The 13,286-nt window shown below is 45.3% G+C and overlaps 1 protein-coding gene across 15 annotated transcripts in view; it reads left to right on the top strand.

Annotated features, from left to right (window-relative positions):
• Positions 1-13,286, top strand: part of TENM2 (teneurin transmembrane protein 2) — a 1,394,962-nt gene that overhangs the window by 1,326,320 nt on the left and 55,356 nt on the right. For all 15 annotated transcript variants that reach the window (XM_027545724.1, XM_027545731.1, XM_027545730.1 and 12 more), the window contains 4 exons: positions 1,235-1,467; positions 2,675-2,829; positions 4,109-4,983; positions 12,595-12,770. In XM_027545724.1, the coding sequence (XP_027401525.1) occupies positions 1,235-1,467; positions 2,675-2,829; positions 4,109-4,983; positions 12,595-12,770 (1,439 nt within the window). The remainder of the gene's footprint in view (positions 1-1,234; positions 1,468-2,674; positions 2,830-4,108; positions 4,984-12,594; positions 12,771-13,286) is intronic.

The following is a 13,286-nucleotide window of genomic DNA, read 5'->3' as shown; positions in this document are numbered from 1 at the left end:
CTTCTTCATTACCCCCGGTAAGGAATCTAGGACCCACTGTGGCCAAAAGTCTTCCTTAAGGTCCCCGGCTGAGTTCAAGTTGAGTTTAGAGTTCCCTAAGTCTTAGTTCTGAGCCAAGTTTACAGATCTTACCCATAGGAGAGCTGAACGCACAGCAGAGAAAGAGATCCAGGTCTCTGAGGCTTCACGCTCTTCTGATACATCACCTCCACACTGAGGTACTTCTCTCCCAGTGTGACTTAGGGTCCTGGCAGTTTCTGGGGCACACCTGTGACCTCACTATTGGTTGGTGGTAGTTTAGTTGCTTAGTCGTGTCCAGCTCTTGTAACTCTATGGACTGTAGCCCGCCAACTCCTCTGACCATGGGATTTCCCAGGCAAGAATATTGGACTGGGTTGCCATTCCCTTTTCTGGGGCATCTTCCCCGCCCAGGGATCGAACCCACATCTCCTGCATTGCAGGTGGATTCTTTACCACTGAGCCACCAGGGAAACCCCCAGATCTCACTGTAACCCAATATTTGAAAACTACATCTCCTTCCTTTATAATTTAGATTCTGAACATGATCATCAGCAAGATATCACAGGTTGTCACACAAAATACCAATTTTGTTCGTATCCACACTGAGAAACAGTAGAGAAGATCTGAGGTTGAGGACTTGAGATGGCTGCGGGGAGCTGCCCATCACAAAGTTAGGAAGACTCAAGGTTACCCCAGTCTTCATGGGCTAGTACCTTGGAGTCACTGAGGGAGCATAGATTAGAAAAGGACATTGTCTCATGGAAGTGTTCCTCAATCCCACTTGAGAACAGAGTAAACCCACAGGGGAAGTAAAGAAGACCAGTGCCCACAAAACACAAACACAAAAGCAGGATCAGAGTGGGATTTTTCACACTGGCTAAATGAAGCAGTGGTATTTTAGCATGATGGGAAGTGATGAATTCTCTGATAGCGTGAGGAGCTTAAGCCCAAGCAGAAATAGCTCAGAGCCATGATATGTTAGAACACTAACTTACTAGATTAGATTCTTTCCAGTTCACTAAAGTATTGGGTTGGGCCAAAAATTGGTTCAGGTGTTTCCATATCATCTCATGGAAAAATCCAGCTACCTTTTTGGCCAACCCAGTAGACACCAGAGGCGGTTGGAGTCTCGCTGGGATGTTTGTCATCTCCCTGACCCAGGAGGCCAGTGCGTGGCGCCGTCTCACTCCTCTTTGTGCTTCTCCTCCTGAAGCAACAACCCGGCACACAAGTACTACCTGGCGGTGGACCCCGTGTCCGGCTCGCTCTTCGTGTCTGACACCAACAGTCGGCGGATCTACCGAGTCAAGTCTCTGAGTGGAGCCAAAGACCTGGCCGGGAACTCGGAAGTCGTGGCGGGGACAGGCGAGCAGTGCTTGCCCTTTGACGAAGCCCGCTGCGGGGACGGAGGCAAGGCTGTGGATGCCACCCTGATGAGCCCGCGAGGTAAAGGCCCAGCAACAAAGCCCCACCCCAGAGAGAGCTCCCCGAACACCCGGCTCCCTTCATGCTCAAAGTGAACTCAGCCCCAGCAGTCCCAAACCCAGCTTCTCCTAGAATCATTTAACTCTGATAGATGGCTTTGGTGGGTGGGTGAGTGTTGTTTAAGAAGAAGTATTTCTTTATCTGAAGTAAACTTCATCTCCCACATAGGCTACAAATGGAAAGTGCAGTCGCTTGCCCCTAGAGATTGCTGACTGCTGCGAGTCATAGAGAGTCAGAAGGAAATGTCTGCTGTGTGAGCCCGAAGGCCAGCTGTGTGGGCTGGAGACAGAACAGAGCCCAGTGCGGGGAGCCTTCAACCACTCCCAGCTGTTCCTGTTAGATAGCAGTGTATATAAAGTCCAAACAGTACCTGACATTTTGCAAATGCCCCATAATGGTAGCAATTAAGAATCAGTATAAGTTCCAAGGGACTGGGATTGGCAAGGAGGGGTTCTTGGCTCTGAGGGATCTCTATTTGAAAAGGACTAAAGATGCTGAAGGTTAAGGACCATCACTGAAAGGTCTGATCCTTGTTAGCATTTTTAGCTAAGCTGAAAGCACACAGCAGTGAAGATTAAAGACGGGGAGCCTTGGGCTTGGGCACTGGGGTGAAAATGCAGAAGAAATAAAGCTGCTGTCTGCCTCTTACCAAGGGAGTGCTAGAACCAGCATTCCCCCAGAATAGCAATGTGCCGACTGGAGTCACGGCTTAACTGGGAATACTTCCTGGAGGATATATTTTGAATTAGGAGTTTGTGACTGCAAGAGTCACTGTTTCTCAACCTTAGGTGGCAATCAGTTGTGAAGGGTATTCCAGTAATTTACTACCAATAATTTTTCAAGCAGTGACCTTGGGAAATAGCTCTTTTCTAAAAAAGAGCAGATGCAAAATGATCTCCCCATTCATTCATTCGCAGCCTTGGTTCATTTGCAGCCCAAGGTTCTTTCTTCACTTGCATGGTGAAATAGCCAATACCCCAGGAATTAACCAGATCGTAGCACAGCGCTCGGGAGAAAGGGTGTCGCCTTAAACGACTCTTGAGTGTGCTGTCCAGTCAGGTTCCTCATCCAAGAAAATAATGCCTAGCAGGGCATCCCCACTACCACCACCGCCCCAGCAGCTCTGTCCCTTGCCAAGAGACACACTCCTGCTGTTTGTCCCACTCAGGTATTGCAGTTGACAAGAATGGGCTCATGTACTTTGTCGACGCCACCATGATCCGCAAGGTCGACCAGAATGGAATCATCTCCACCTTGCTGGGCTCCAACGACCTCACCGCTGTCCGGCCCCTGAGCTGTGACTCCAGCATGGATGTGGCCCAGGTGGGATTCTCTCTCTCCTCTCATTTCCCATCACTGTGCCACACCTGATTCTGAGTCTGAACTTCTCACCTGGGTTCTCGTTGTGTTAGAAGTAGAGTGGGAGGAGATACAGATCCCAGGTTTGTCTGCAGAAGGTTTGAAATGAACTGGACAGCAAGATGGAATGGGACATGTGAGACAGGCATGAGAGAGAAATAGGAGAAAGGGAGAGGGGAATTCTGCTCAGAAGCGTGGAGCTGGTGACATGCTCCAGCCGTGGCAGATTATAGGGTAGGCGTTACTGTGTAATTACCTCTCTTCTCCATCATTATCGTGGGTTTGAGAACATACCATACGGTACTACATGTCAATCGGAACTTCCCTGTTAATCTGAAGCAATTGCACCCTCACTACATAAACCTTTACTTTGTGAAGTTGTAACTGAGCAGATCCCTCTGTGATATTCCCCCAAGTGATAGTCTTTTAGTCTGGGCTCTTACATTAGCAGAGAACAGAGGTTCACTCAAATGTACAACAGGAGTAAAAGGACTGTATACTTAAAACAACTTTATTGAAGTATAGTTGATTTACAGAAATGGGACTTGAATATAAGGGCCCTCAACCTGAGTCTGTGCTTACTCTTCCAAAAGGGTCTTTTCCAAAACCCTCAGTCAACCTAATTACTTCCAGCTCAAATTCCTCAACTAACTGACAACTGATTCCTAAGGTTTCCATTTCCGATTCTGCAGAGAAGGGAAGTGTTTTACGCAGTTTACTTTTTCAGGCAAACAGGCAGGTTGTAGTTCACTGGCCAGCCTGTGCATTGGCTGCCCTTGGGGCAGGGACCCCTTCTAGACTGCATGGTTCCTTGTTGTGAATTAGATCAAGCTGCCTCCTCTAAGTGAACATAGCCTCCTCAGGCCCATGGCTTGGTGAGCAGAGCCTGGACTACATTACAGTAGCCCTTGAGCTCTGAACTACCTGTCCAACTATGCGTGGTGAATCCAACCCTGGCCCAATCATCTGGGGCTGCAAAGAGCATTGTGGGTAGAACTGGTGACCTACTCTAGCCCCAGCAGGTGATGCCACAGAAGATATCTGTTCCACAGTCTCTTCTCCATCATGCCCAGCATGGACAGTGAGCAAGTGGTCCCATGATGGGCACTTCTACACTGTGTTAGGGGAAAAAAAAAAAAGTATTTTTCCCCCAGTTGCATAAAATCAATAGAAGTGCCCTGGCGCAGGTAAACACTGAGCATGTTAGAGGCTGTCCTTGAATTTGGTGCTGTATCATCCGTAGGTTCGCCTGGAGTGGCCAACAGATCTTGCTGTCAACCCCATGGACAACTCCCTGTATGTTCTGGAGAACAACGTCATCCTTCGCATCACCGAGAACCATCAAGTCAGCATCATCGCGGGACGCCCCATGCACTGCCAGGTTCCTGGCATTGACTACTCGCTTAGCAAACTAGCCATTCACTCTGCCCTGGAGTCAGCCAGCGCCATTGCCATCTCTCACACTGGGGTCCTCTACATCACCGAGACGGATGAGAAGAAGATTAACCGACTACGCCAGGTAACAACCAATGGGGAGATCTGCCTGTTAGCAGGCGCAGCCTCTGACTGTGACTGCAAAAACGATGTCAATTGCAACTGCTACTCAGGAGACGATGCCTACGCGACTGACGCCATCTTGAATTCCCCATCATCCTTAGCTGTAGCTCCTGACGGTACCATCTACATCGCGGACCTTGGGAATATTCGGATCAGGGCAGTCAGCAAGAACAAGCCCGTTCTGAATGCTTTTAACCAGTATGAGGCTGCCTCCCCTGGGGAACAGGAGTTGTACGTCTTCAACGCCGAGGGTATCCACCAGTACACCGTGAGCCTGGTGACGGGGGAGTACTTGTACAACTTCACGTACAGTGCTGACAATGATGTCACTGAGCTGATTGACAACAACGGAAATTCCCTGAAGATCCGTCGGGACAGCAGTGGCACGCCCCGCCATCTGCTCATGCCCGACAACCAGATCATCACCCTCACAGTGGGCACCAACGGAGGTCTCAAAGTCGTGTCCACGCAGAACTTGGAGCTTGGCCTCATGACCTATGATGGGAACACTGGCCTCCTAGCCACCAAGAGTGATGAAACAGGATGGACAACATTCTATGAGTAAGTCGACTTGTAAAGTAGTTCCTCAGAGCACTTTCCCTACTACCCTCGCTGGCATCAGGATCAAGTGTTGGTGTGGCTTTTAGAATCATTTAGTCATGTTGTCTTCCTGACTTTAATGCTTCGGGGTAGTCCTGTCCCCTCTGCCTGACTCGTAAGTGATTTGCATTATTGGGTGTCTGATATCGAACATCCTCCCTACAAGAGTTGGGAATTCCTGTTGTCTGCTTGCCGTTCCAGTTTCAGGATATTGGAAACGCACAGCGCCTGAGAGATCAAGTGTTGATTAACTCTGCTGATTATTCATGTTTGCCGTGGGTGCGGAAATTAGAAACTAAAAGGCATGGTCCTGGTGGGGCTCCTGTAATTTGCCGATAGGTCCAGCAACACACTTGATTGCACAGACAGGTAGATAAACTCTGAATTTCCTCTTTAGCAGAAGCAGATCAATACAGATAAAGTGCTAGGTATATTAAAAGATGTGAGAGCTGGTCATATTTCCCCTAACAATTATCTCATACTTGATAGTCCTGCTGTTTGTTTTACCAAAAAGCTGTTTTCCCTCACTCCTGCAGGCAGTTCTTGGTCACCTGCCTGCTGCTCCAGGTATTAACCAGTGGGATGCCAGTGGGAGGAGGTTGCTAAGGCATGATTGCTAAGGTTGCTCCTTGGCTGGCTGAGACAGGGATGGCATGGGTAAGGATCTGGCTGTCCTTGATGGTGAAGGATCTGGTTAACCACTGTGTAATTTGGAGTCATTGCTTTCTGTCTGTGTGATGCTGCTAGCTGAGAATTTAGTATGTTGGCCAGGTGTTGTCACGGAAGGAAAGGACAGGAGAAAGAACAGAAGACTTCGTTGATGATCAGTCTTAAATTCAGGCATGTTCACTTTCTGTTTGCATTCCAAAGGCTTTAAGAGAATGTAAAGGAAGCTTCTGCCATCTGCTGGAAGTAGGTTGCATTGCCATCTTCCTTTGGGCAAAGCTGTCTTTCTCAGACTTCCGAAGCAGCCTGACATCCTTCAGGGCACTGGGACTGGACCACACTTTACCAGGTGACTCTGTCCCTGGAGGTGCCATCTGAGTGTCATCTTTGGCTCTCACACAAAGTTAAGCTAAAGCTGCGCTGTAATCCAAATGCCTCTTAGATTCTCAACTTCTCTTCTCACTTGCACCTGAAGATCCAACACATTTCAGAGAGAATTGGTGTCACTCTCAGGAGGCCAGTCTGAAGTGGGCCAGGTATAAGAGGCTGGAGTGACAGAGTTCAGGCTGAGGTGCATCCTGAGACAGGAACTCTTAAGTAGAAGAGTAGTTTCCAGAAGGGGCGCCGAACTAAATGAAAACATGGTCACTTTTTTTCCCCCTCATGATTGTTCAGAAGTTACACGGAAGAGAGAATTTTTTTCTCTCTTGATATGAAGAGTTGCTTTTCTTCCATAAAGTTGGTAAAAGATCATACATTCTCCATTGTAGGAGTTCAATGCATATGGTTTTCTTAGCCTCCTAAAAAAGATGGTAGCTTCTGTTTAGTGGTATTTTTTTTTTCACACATTGTCAGCAAATTGGTTGTTTAACAGTCAGACACAAATTCGACTTCCTGTTGAGATGGTCACCTTAGTGAAAACTTTAGAGAAAGGAGTCAACAAAGTCATGAACAAAACCCCACAGACGCCTGGATTCAGTTTAAAGAGTCAGAATTAAAGCATGTAGTTTTCCCATCTGATCTCTACATAATATTTCACTTTGAAAACTTTTTAAAACATTTATTTACTTGGCTACCCTGGGTCTGAGTTGCAGCACTCAGGATCTCTTAGGTGCGGCACATGGGATCTAGTTTCTGGACTGGGGGTCTAATCCCAGCCCCCTGAATTGGAAGCATGGAGTCTTAGCCACTGGACCAATACTCCACTTTGAATTCATCCTGCTCTCTCCTCACCCCCTGTACTCCTGCCACTCTCTCTCCTGCCAGGGCAGAGCCTGCCTTACCAGACCTGGGGCCCAGAGGACCGGCCCTCCAGAAGGGGGGAGTCTTCCCGGGTGGTGCTAGCGGTCAAGAATGCGCCTGCCAATGCAAGAAACATAAGAGACACAGCTTGGATCCCTGGGTCAGGAAGATCCGCTGGAGGAAGAAATGGGAACCCACTCCAGTATTCTTGCCTGGGAAATCCCATGGACAGAAGAGCCTGGTGGGCTGCCGTCCATGGGGTCACAAAAAGTCAGCCATGACTGAAGCAACGTAGCCTATATATATATATAAAGTATTTATAAAAATTTTAATAAAATATATTTATATAGTATATAAAATACATTTATTATATAATATAAAATAATACTTTAGTACTGTAATATTTAATTTTAAATACTTTTAGCATTACTAAATATAAACTAAAATAAAGTAATATAAAGGGCTATTCTAGTCCTGATCAACTCCTCCCAACAAAGCAACAGAGGAAGGACTGAATATCAGCTCTGAGGGAGGGAGGGACGTTACATTCCAGGGAGCAGGGTTCAAGAGTTACTTTCTAGAATCAGCCAGCATTGCTACTCGAGGAGCCTGGAGTGGGTCCCTTTAAGGGGCTACCTTTATCCCCGCTCCCCTTTGAGTTGGGAAGTGCCCCGTGGAGAGCTGGGCAGGGATGAAGCCAACATGGGAATGCCCTCTGGACTGCTGTTGTGTCTGCTAAGTTCTCAGAATGGGCGCGAGCGGTCTGTTATCGCTGAAGGGCACAGGGCTACTGAAAAGGACAACCAGCTCTACACGTGCTCTCTCTCTCTCTCCTCCTTACCGCTTGTCACCATATGACATACTCTGTATTGTGAGCTTTATTTTGACCCTCTGCATCTAGTTTACACACATCACGAGGTCAAGGATTTTCATCCATTTTGTTCCTAGATGGGTCCCCGGATCCTTGAACAGTGCCTGGCACCTACGAGGAACTCAGTGAGTAGGTGCTGAATGAAGGAGTCAGATGCAGCCTCCAGCCCCACCTGAGACAAGGAAGGCAGAGCTGGTTCCACTGGGTGGCCATGAGGCCCCATTACTGGAACTCACAGCTCCTTGCCAGTGTCTCCAGGCTTCTTTGCAGAGAGACCTGAATCTTAGACATTTACTCCAGGGGTATCAAAAGCTGAATCTTCTTTGAAAGTTAAAGAAAACCTGCTTTTCTCCTGGTGGTCACTGAGATTCTGGTCTCAGCCTTAATTCTCTGTTCCCCAAAAGTAGAAGCTCCGGTTCCTACTGTTTCTCTCACAGCAAAGCACAGCAATCTACACACTGTAGGTGTCCAGGTAATATAGTGGATTGGAATTAAATCATTGCCTGGGACTCGTGGAATACACTGCTCACACTGTCCCTACTTGGCAGCAAGAGTTGGAACACTGTCTGAGTTCTCCACTAAGCACCCCACATCAAACCACTTAGAACTGTTTTTTATTTTCTTATTTATTGAGGTAAAATTAATGTGTAACATTGTATTAGTTTCAGGGATACAACATAATGATTCTGTATATGTTGTGAAATGACCACAATACATTTAATTAACATGTCACCATATAGTTACAAGAACCTCTTATGATAAGAACTTTCAGGTTCTACTCTCTCAGCAATAGCAACTTTCAAATATGTAATACGGTATTATTAGTTACAGTTACCATGCTATATATTACTTCCCCATGACTTATTTTACAACCGAAAATCTGTACCTTTTGTAAGTTTATTTTATTGAAGTATAGTTGATTTACTGGAGATGGAAATGGCAACCCACTCCAGTATTCTTGCCTAGAGAATCCTGTGGACAGAGGAGCCTGGTGGGCTGCTGCCCACGGGGTCGCACAGAGTCGGACACGACTGAAGCGCCTTAGCATGCATGCACGCATAGTTGGTTTACAATGTTTCATTAATTTCTGCTGTATAGCAAAGTGATTCAGTTAATTCTTTTTCATATTCTTTTCCATTATGCTTCATTATAGGATACTGAATATAGTTCCCTGTGCTATACAATAGGACCTTGTAATTTATCCCTAACAGTTTGCATGTGCTAATCCCAAACTCCCAATCCATCCCTCCCCAAGCCCGCCTTTCTCTTGGGAACCACGAGTGTATTCTCTCTGTATGTAAGTCTGATTCTGTTTCATGGATAAGTCCATTTGTGTCGTATTTTAGATTTCACACATGAGTGGTGCTGTGTGGCATTTGTCTCTCTCCCTCTGGCTTACTTCACTTAGTATGGTAATCTCTAGGTCCGCTGATGTTGCTGCAGATGGCGTTGGTTCGTTCTTTTCCTGGCTGGCTGAGTAGTATTCCATTGTGTGTGTGTACCACGTCTTTCTCGCTCCTCTGTCGATGGATATTGAGGCTGTCTCCATGTCTCGGTTGTTGTAAACAGTGCTGCTGGGAACACTGGGGTGCATGTTGTCCAGGTATATGCCCAGGAGTGGGATTGCAGATCATACGGCGACTCTCCTTTTAGGTTTTTGAGGAACTTCCATACTGCTTTCCATAGTGGCTGCACCAACTTATATTCCCACAACAGTGCGGGAGCTTTCCCTTTTCTCCGCATCCTCCCCAGTGTTTACTTGTGGACTTTTTGCTGGTGGTTCTTCTGACCCAAACTCCCATTGTAGGTTTTGATTTGTATGTCTCTAGCAATCAGCGAAGTTGAGCATCTGTTTATGTGCCTCTTGGCCATCTGTATGTCTTCTTGGAAGAGATGTCTTTTTAGGTCCTCTGCCCATTTTTTTGATTGAGTTGTTTGCTTTTTTGTGACTGAGTTGTGTGAGCTGTTTGTATATTTTGCTAATTAAGCCCTTCTTGGTCACATTGTTTGCAAATATTTCTCCCAGTCTGTAGGTCTGTTGTTTTGTTTATGGTTCCCTTTGCTGTGCAAAAACCTGTGAGTGTGATTAGGTCCCGTTTGTTTATTTTTTATTTCTATTGCCTTGGGAGACTGGAAATGATGTACCTTTTGACCCCCCTCATCTACCCCTCACTTCTAGCGACCACCAATCAGTTCTCTGTGTCTATAGGTTTGGTTTTTTGTGGGGTTTTGTTTTTGTTTTTGAGACCTACATGTAGGGGATTTGTCTCTCTGTCTGAATTATTTCACTTAACATCATGCCCTCAAAGTCCACGTGTGTTGTCACAAATGGCATGATTTCATTCTTTTTATGGCTGAATAATGTTCTGTTTATAGCATAGCTTTTTTTTTTGATTCATCTTGCAGATGGACCCCTTAATCCATATCTTGACTGTGGTACATAATGCTGCAGTGAATATGAGTGCATAAATATTTTCAAATTAGCGTGTTTGTGCTCCTCAGATTCCACCCAGAAGTGGAGCCGTTGGATCACAAGATAATTCTACTCGGTGAAAAATCCCCATACTGTTTTCTATAGTGATTGCACCAATTTACCTTCTCAACAACCATGTAGGAGGTTCCCTTTCCTCCAGATCACCACCAACATGGTTTGTGTTGTTTTTTCATAAGAGCCATTCTAACTATTGTGAGGCAATATTTCAGTATGGTTTTGATTTGCAGTTCCCTAATGATTAACGATGCTGAGCATCTTCTCATGTACCTGATGGCCCATCTGTATATCCTCTCATTTGTTAGTCAAATTGTTCATGTTTTTGGCTATTGGGTTGTATAAATTCTTTCTATATTTGGATATTTTCTCTTGTCAGATTTGCAAATATTCTCTCTCACTCAGTACATTGCTGTATTTTGTGGATGGTTTGCCTTGCTGTGCAAAAGCTCTTTGGTTTGAAATAATCCCACTTGTTGGTTTGTGCTTTTATGACCTTTGCTTTTGTGTCAAGTGCAAAAAAAAAAACAAAACACCACAACACTAATGTCATGGAGCTTAGCGCCTCTATTTACTTCTAGGACTTGTGGTTTCAGGTCTTATATTCAGGTTTTCATTCCATTTGAGTCAGTTTCGTGAGTGGCAGAGGACAGTGTTTCATTCCTTCTCAGGTGACTGTCCAGCTTTCCCAACACCACTCGCTGAAGAGACTGTTCTTCCCCCACTGTATGTTCTCAGCTCCTCTGTCATAAACTGGCCATGTATGTGTGGGTTTTGATTTGCAGTTCCCTAGTGATTTCTTGCCTGGAGAATCCCAGGGACGGGGGAGCCTGGTGGGCTGCCGTCTATGGGGTTGCACAGAGTCGGACACGACTGAAGCGACTTAGCAGCAGCAGTGATTTCTCAAGATCACTTTGGCTATTTGGGGATCGTGGTTCTGTACAAATTTTAGGGTATTTGTTCTATTGCTATGAAGAATACTGTTAGAATTTTGACAGAGATTGCACTGAGACAGTAACTTGCTTTGGACAGCATGGATAATTTATCAATATTATTTATTCCAATCCATAAGCATATACTATCTTTTATTTGTATATTCTTTGATTTCTTACATCAGTGTCATAACTTTCAATGTACAGGTTTTTTACCTCCTTGGTTAAATATATTCCTAGGTATTTTTTTCTTCTTTGGTATAACTATAAATGGTTTTTAAAATTTTCTTTCTGGTACTTAGTTTATAGAAGCACAATGGATTTTATATATTTGTATCCTTCAACTTTACTGAACTTATTTCTGACAGTTTTTTTGGGTGAAGTTTTTAGGGTTTTATATACATATATAGAATATGTTATTTACAAATAATACCTTTTTTCCTTGGGCTAATTGCTCTGGATAAGACTTCCAATATTATGTTGAATAAAGTGGCATTCTTTGTCTTGTTCCTGATCTTAGAGTAAAAATGGTCAGATTTTACCACTGTGTCTGAGGTTAGCTATGGTCTGTCTTTTCATCTTGAGACATGTTCCCTCTATGTCCACTTCGTTGAGGGTTTTCTTGTCAATTTTGTCAATGTTTTTCTGCATCTATTGAGATGATAATATGGTATTTCACATGGAATGATTTGCTGATGTGAACCATCTTTGCAGTCCCTAGAATAACTCCCACTTGATCATGGTGTCTGAGCCTCTTACTGTACTGTTGAATTATTTGATTTGCTAATATTTTGTTGAGGATGCTTGCATTTATGTTTAGAGACACTGAATTGTAATTTTGTTTTCTGGCAGTGTCCATGTATATGGCTTTGGTATCAGGGTAATGCCAGCGTTATAAAATGACTTTGGTGTTATTCCTTCCTGTTTATTTTTTGGAAGAGTTTGAAAAGGACTGGTATTAATTCTTCTTTGCATATTCAGTAGAACTCACCAGGAAGCCAGCCAGGTGATCCTGGACTTCTGTTTGGTGGGAGGCTTTGATTCATGAGTCAGTCTCCTTCCTCCTCATTGGTCTATTCAGATTTTCTTGTTCATTCATTAGTCCTTTACTTTGTGGAGCCCAAATTAAAGAGCATAAAGGAGCTGTTCTCACTAACTTGGGAAAGCATAATTAGTATGCTGTTAGGTAAATGGGTGGGTAGTAGAAAGCATCACCATTTCCCAGGGCAGGTGGGCGTGCTGCACCACCCGGCCACCCCTCCTTCCCCCCCTCTCCTTTTCTAGCTCCATGAGTCTATCCATTGTGGGGTTCTGAGTTTTGAGGAAGTCTTCAGCCCCAGGAACTGCTTCTCATCAGTGTATCTCTTCTCCAGCTATGACCACGAGGGCCGCCTCACCAACGTGACACGCCCCACGGGGGTGGTGACCAGCCTACACCGGGAAATGGAGAAGTCCATCACTATCGACATTGAGAACTCCAACCGTGATGACGATGTCACCGTCATTACCAACCTGTCTTCGGTGGAGGCCTCCTACACAGTGGTACAAGGTAAGTCCCTCACTCATCACCATCCTACCCACACCCTCACCCTTGACGCAGCCAAGGCCAGAGGCAGGTGTGAGTTACCAAGCCTGGGAGGACTTCCTAGCACCCCTCAGCTTGCAGTTTTAGCCCATAGCTAACTAACTCTATAAGACATCCACGTTATAGAAAAGGATTGAATCAGATGCAGGAGAATGTCCTTTTCCATTCCCACTTCTCTGTCACCAGCACTCCCTACTCACCCAACAAACACAGCTACCTCCTCAAAGGTGGTTTTAGTCTCATTCTGTCTACTAAACATTTGTGTGATGAGTCCATTGTCCTCAAGTCACAGAGCCCTTTAGCAGTCTCTTGCCCAGACCGTAAAGGTCTCTGACCAGCTTGTAGTTTCTCTTGCTGTTCAACATGATGCACACTCCAGGACAAGCACGGGGCCTGGCAAGAAAAGGAATTGTGCAGATTAATTTTTCTTTTAATTAAGATAGACTGTCGGTGGGCTAGCCCGTTGTCAGAGGATAAAAG

This window comes from Bos indicus x Bos taurus, chromosome 7 (genome assembly GCF_003369695.1).
Source record: "Bos indicus x Bos taurus breed Angus x Brahman F1 hybrid chromosome 7, Bos_hybrid_MaternalHap_v2.0, whole genome shotgun sequence".
NCBI classification, from domain to species: Eukaryota; Metazoa; Chordata; class Mammalia; order Artiodactyla; family Bovidae; genus Bos; species Bos indicus x Bos taurus.
This window is presented reverse-complemented; position numbering and strand designations above follow the sequence as displayed.